Source organism: Gavialis gangeticus, unplaced genomic scaffold (genome assembly GCF_001723915.1).
Source record: "Gavialis gangeticus isolate Ggan-Ray unplaced genomic scaffold, GavGan_comp1, whole genome shotgun sequence".
Classification (NCBI taxonomy): Eukaryota; Metazoa; Chordata; order Crocodylia; family Gavialidae; genus Gavialis; species Gavialis gangeticus.
The window spans coordinates 27,239,754-27,245,753 of NW_017728995.1; the positions used below are offsets into that span (position 1 = coordinate 27,239,754).

At 41.6% G+C, this 6,000-nt stretch overlaps 1 protein-coding gene across 1 annotated transcript in view; it reads right to left on the reverse strand.

Annotated features, from left to right (window-relative positions):
• MCCC1 (methylcrotonoyl-CoA carboxylase 1) overlaps nucleotides 1-5,618 on the reverse strand; it is a 35,512-nt gene extending 29,894 nt beyond the window's left edge. Inside the window, exons 1-4 of the mRNA XM_019503360.1 lie at nucleotides 5,542-5,618; nucleotides 2,038-2,084; nucleotides 1,341-1,480; nucleotides 818-913 (exon numbers count right to left, since the gene is read on the reverse strand). Coding sequence (XP_019358905.1) covers nucleotides 818-913; nucleotides 1,341-1,480; nucleotides 2,038-2,084; nucleotides 5,542-5,603 — 345 coding nt within the window. The 5' untranslated portion in view covers nucleotides 5,604-5,618. The remainder of the gene's footprint in view (nucleotides 1-817; nucleotides 914-1,340; nucleotides 1,481-2,037; nucleotides 2,085-5,541) is intronic.
• Nucleotides 5,619-6,000: the final 382 nt, after the last annotated feature.

The window sequence follows — 6,000 nt, forward strand, 5'->3', positions numbered from 1 at the left end:
CTGTTTATAAAGGATATATATGTATCAGAAGAGTTGAGTCACAAAGATAAGGTATTACGCCAAAAGTTAACTTTAAAGGAAATTGTTTTTTCATGTTTTATGTATGCTATTTACAGCCTGATCCTACAAAAAGTTACCCATACCCACAGGAATACAGTTAGTCTGTGACTTCAGAGGAACTCTGCTTGAAAATATCTACATCCATGAACAACACAACGGGATCAAGCCTTTAGATTATAAATTCATTCCAACTGTGCAAATTAACTAAGAACATTTTTGTAGATCCACACTATATACCTAGGCCTTGCAACATTATATGCCACTAGGGTAACACCTGCAGAAACACTGAAGTGATTTGGGAGCCAATCTTTTTAAAAATCCGGTTTTTTTAAAGTGACAAGAAACTTAAGATCTAAGTCTCATTTAAATTATTTTGGATACTTTAAAGACTGTTACTCTGCATACATATATAATATCTCAAAAATACTATTTGATCACAACAATTTTTTTAACTACTTTATGATGTGAAAGAAATAATAAGCAAAGAAAGACACCAAGAGGATAATGTGTTTACATACATAGAATAAGATATGTTGCATCTTATATAAAAAAGCATTTAGGATACTTGCCATGACTGTTTAATCCTCACTTTTTAATCTGCAAAAATCCAAAGATTAAATCCAGCAACTCAGCTGAATTTTCACACACATGCAGAAGAACACATTCACACCACATTTCTTAAAAACAGAAGTGTAATCGTTTACAGACCCCCTGTATCAGCTGTGTGTAGTTCTGGGGGTAATGCAGTTATATTTACCTGTGCTGCTGACTTTTTGGCCACCTGCATTATTTTTTCCATGGATAAGTAACTCTGTTGAGAGGCTGCTGGGCCAATGAAATATGCTTCATCTGCCTGTTGTAGGAGAGAGATGAATTACTACTAACCATTTACTAGTCAATCACAAAGAAATTTTAAACCTGTATCCTGGGGCTTAAACTGTTCCCTCTTCAGAAAGAGCTTAGCTGGGTTTAGAAAGGCAAGCTCTGTGTTAGCTTTATAATGTCTGCAGGGGTCTAAAATAAGACAAGAGAAGTTTTTGTTTATACTTCAAAAACTGTAGCTAGACCTTCAGAAGATAAAATACACTGTACTAACCAATGAAGCTTCCTTTGGTACTGGAATTATTTAACCATGCAATTTCATTTTCTCTTCAGTTATTAACAATTATTCTGTGGACGTGGTCCCACAGAAGGCTGTGCATGCAATTAACTTTTCTCTTATAAGTGCTGGACCTATCATTTAAATAAAATGACTCATGTGCATAACAACTATACTTTACCATTGCTACGTGCATGGAATTCTTGTCTGCATCACTGTAAACTGCTATAGACTTCACACCCATCTTCCTTGCCGTCCGTATTACCCTACAAGCAATTTCTCCTCGATTTGCAATGAGGACCTTCTCTATTCTGTGGCTTCCTGTATAAAGGAGCAGTCAGGTTAAAATACTTCTAAATGAAAATACACTTTTACCTATGTTTGTAATGTTCTCCAAGATTCCTGAATTTCAAATTCTTTCATTTCCAGACTGATTTGTCACTGTTCATATTATTTGTTTATTTTTTTATTTCTTGCAAATAATATAAGAGCAAAGCAAGAATTTATCTGCTTACATTCTTTAGCATATAGTTAGCAATTTATAATGTTATGCTATTGAAGAAAGGTAAAAGTTTCACAATGATTTTGCAACCTTTGTATAAAAAAGATCTCTGAGTAAAAAAGGTACAAAACTAAATGAAACTGACATGAAATAAATATAACTAATAGTAAATGATATTCCTTAAAATCTTTTCATTGAGGCTTTTCGTTACATCCAGTATACAGACACTTCCTGGTAAAATGTAGTCTACTGACCATTTATAGATCAAAAAGCCATAATTGTCAAACTTCTCCTATAACCAATTTTTTAAAGATAATTTTATCCTATAGTGTTTTTAAAAGTTAAACCATCATGGATAAAGAATATAACTTAATACCTGTTGTTGAGGCATATCTCACAATTTTCTGTCCCCAAATCCATTTTCTGTAGAAAAACAGTAAACATATAAAGAAAAATAAAACATTAACAAGAGCTATTTCTCTTCTTGGATGTAGGGAAGACACTGGATACGTTTCTAAAGTGATTCGTGACATAATTAATTACACAGTCTGTGACATTGTGCAACTAGCAAGGTGTGCCAAACAAAAAAAGTCTCTTCTCAAAGGAACTGACAGCTTAAAGACACCATAGGCACAAGATCATAATTTAATTTAAAAAATAGTGAGGGATCATTCAGATTGGAATATTTTAAATAATAGATTTTTAGAAGGCTCTTGAAGAAGACAATGGCCTATTCCTCACATTTATTAACTGGGAGGTGGTTCACAGTATGCAGGGTAGTACAAAAGAGGACATGAAGTGGTTGGCTAAAGAGAAAAAAGGAGAGGTTAAGTGGGTGGTGGCAGAGGACAATGAAAAGAGGTGATGTTGGAGGCAACAAGAGAAAAGAAACAGGCAAAAGAGATACAAAAAAGTTGAGAGAAAAAAAACAGTCATAGAAGTAACAGATAAGCCAAAATATAGATGTTCCACTAGACAAGATGAAATAGCTGCCCACAAGTTTAAACATGCTCCTTTTTCAAAATGGTTTTAATTAACCCACAAGTTGATTCCTCAGCCTCAGGCCAGGTAGTCTAATTCATAGACTAAATCGGGGTGTCAAACTCAACCAGGATCCAGTCCAGGCCACATGGCAGTAGCAGCTCTAGCTCAGACCTGGGGCATGCAGCAGTGGTGGCAGCAGCTCTGGCTCTGGTTCTGGCATGGGGCTCGTGGTGCAGTCTAGCTCCTGTCATCTGCCCCCTGCCAGAGCCAAAGCTGCTGGTGCTGCAGCAACAGCAGCCAAGGAGCTGGGACCACAGCAATGAGTGAAGTAGCTGGTGGGTGACTGTGACTGTATTAGCCCTCAGTTATCTTCCTGCTGCTGGCTGCCATATCCACCAAGACCCAAGGGCCCCCAATTCCACATCAGGCAATCTCCCCCAGCATATCCCACACCTTCCAGTGTCAGGTGGGCTGGATGGAGAAGCTCTGCAAGCTGGATCCACATTTAACACCACATACATCACCGGCCACAAACTGAGAAAGAGACGGATCTGGATAGATGACTAGCTTCCAATGGCTCATCCTGGGAGATGAAGTTAATAATTAATGCAATGTTTTTTAATAATTAAAACTGTTTTGGCTAAGGAGACTTGATATGTTGGCTGACCAGTCAGTGCATTATCACAAGCAGAAAAGCAACATTAAGTACAATATGTATGGATGAGATGAAAAATTGACTAAAATCAGTGTCTTTATTTACAAGTGAAAACACAGAAAACCCAAGCAAACTGTGACCATTTGGGGGCAATCGCTGGGGCTCAATCCTAAAAACAAACAAAATCAAGACTGTTTATATTTTCTTATCTGTGACCTGCTCCCCCTGCCCATAAAGGAGGCTCAGTGTTGGGGTCTGACAGTGGTTTTTAGTTTTACTAGGTCTTTTCTGAAGGGATTCCTACTGGTCTTCACTGGAGAGAGCTTCTGATGGCTCACTCCGGCTGCCAAAGTTAATTAATTCACTTGCTACTGCCTTGGCTACATAGTAATTCATATAGTTTTGGCCAAACATTCAGCACATTACCAGGAGAAAAGCGACGTTAAATAGACTATGGACACAACGAATGGACTAAAATGAGTGTCTTTATTCAGAAAACCCAAATGAACCGTGATTGCTTGGAGCAATCACTGGGGCTCGATCCTAAAAAAGAAAATCAACGTTGATGTTGACGTTTTCTTGCCAGCAACCTACTTCCCCTACCTGTAGAGGAAGCTCAGTGCTGGGGCCTGATGGTGGATTTTTTTTTTGGTTTTATTAGGGGCAGTCCTACTTTGAGCAGGAGGTTGGACTAATGACTTCCCAAGGTCCCTCCCAACCCTGATTTTCTATAAGTCTATGATTTCTGAGGGGATAGCTGCTCTTTGCTGGCAAGAGCCAGCTTCAGGGAGATGTGTGAGCTTTACTGGAATGCAGTTGTTGGCCCAAAGGCTGCGCTTACAGAAAATGTGAAAAATCATTTTAAGAAAACCCCCTTGTTCTTCATCAGAGGGGAGAAGTTTCCACAGGTGCTGCCTATGCTGAGCCCGGTGCCCAGCCAAGCTTCCTGGACCCACCCTGAGGTTAGCCGGCCCCGGCGCCCTCAAGCAAGGACTTGCCACCACCCAAAAAAACCCCGCCTGCCAGTCTCGGCTGCTGCCTGGGCAGCACAGGAAGCCCAATGCCCAGCACTGTCAAGCGTTAAATATGAAATTACCATGCGGGAAGCTCAAAATGATCATATCTGCTGAAAAACAACTGTATACTGAAAAAATACGAAAATGGGCAGGCAATTACATACACAAATACGTCTTAGTCACTTTATATTGGCAGGCAAACTTTTTTTTGAGTAGATCAATATCTTTGATTAAATCAACTTGAGTTTACTCAGCTGGTCTAACAGTAGTTACTTTATATTGCTCACTGGAAATCACCAGTGGAACAACTGGGTCTTCCTAATCGACACATTTCTTTATTTTGAGCTGTCGTAAGAGCCCCAAAGCTGGTACAGACCCCGTAATGGGGGCACGGGTTTTTGATGCGTTTTTAGGTTTGTGTAGAAATGCTTATCTGGGGTCCTATATCTATATCTATCTATAGACAGATATAGATAGATATATACATACACACACATCTATATCTCTATATCTATCTATAGCTATATCTATCTAGATAGATATAGCTATAGATAGATATAGAGATAGATAGATGTAGCTATAGATAGATATAGAGATATAGATGTGTGTATGTACAGATAGATATATAGATAGATATATCTATATACCCATCTACATCTATAGATAGAGATATATGAACCACCTCCCATTTAATATATATCTATATATATCTAGAGAGAGAGCGCTATAGATAAATACAGAGATATAGATGTAGATAGGTATATAGATATAAATAGATACATATAGATATATACATTACATGGATATAGAGATAGATAGATATGAATATAGATGGATATGGATATAGATATATACATATACACGGATATAAAAAGACAGATATACTGTATATAGATATATATAGATTTAAAAATAAATAAATAAGACTCCCTGCAGGGCCCCTGGACTTTGCCTCTGCTGCACCAATGAGCTGCGGGGAAAATGACTGCAGGTGTTGAACACCTGGACAGCTGCGGCTGGCGCGTGGCGGACGGGACCCTGCACGAAGGGTCACACCGCTCGTCCCCGCCCGCAGCCGAGCCCAGCAGCCCTCGCGCAAGGGTCGGCGGCCCGAGGGGGCGGAGCCCTTCCCACAACGGGGGCGGGGCTCCCGGGGACACAGGGTGGCCCAGAGCAGGGGGCAGGTGTCCCGGGGGAGGTCGCACGCGCCCCGCCCCGCACTCACTGAAGCGGCAGCCCCCACAGGCAGCGACGGCCACGCTCAGCAGGCAGCGCCAGGGCCGCCATGTCAACGCAGGGACGGCGGCCGAGGAGGGTCAGAACGAGAAAGCGGGGGCGGGGCCGCGGCAGTGACGTTTTGACGAGAACGTTGACAGACAGTTGGGGCCGGGCTTGCCGGGGAGGCGCGTGGTGGGTGGAGCCTCTCCTCAGGGGGCTGCAGCAGTCGGTCCCATCAGAGAGGACGCCAGCGGGTTGTTCCGATCAGCGTCGCGTTGATGCAGCGATGGGGGCCCTCAAGCAGCCAGGCCCCTCTCATTAGACTCAAGGCCCCCGTAGAAAATGCCTGCTCTTAGCCTGCACAGTAGCAAATCTTCCTGTTACAAAGGGCTCAGAGCGCCCTACGTCGCACTCTGGACTCCCTTTTCCACAGATGTCATGGACGTCAGGGCTGGAAGGGACCCAA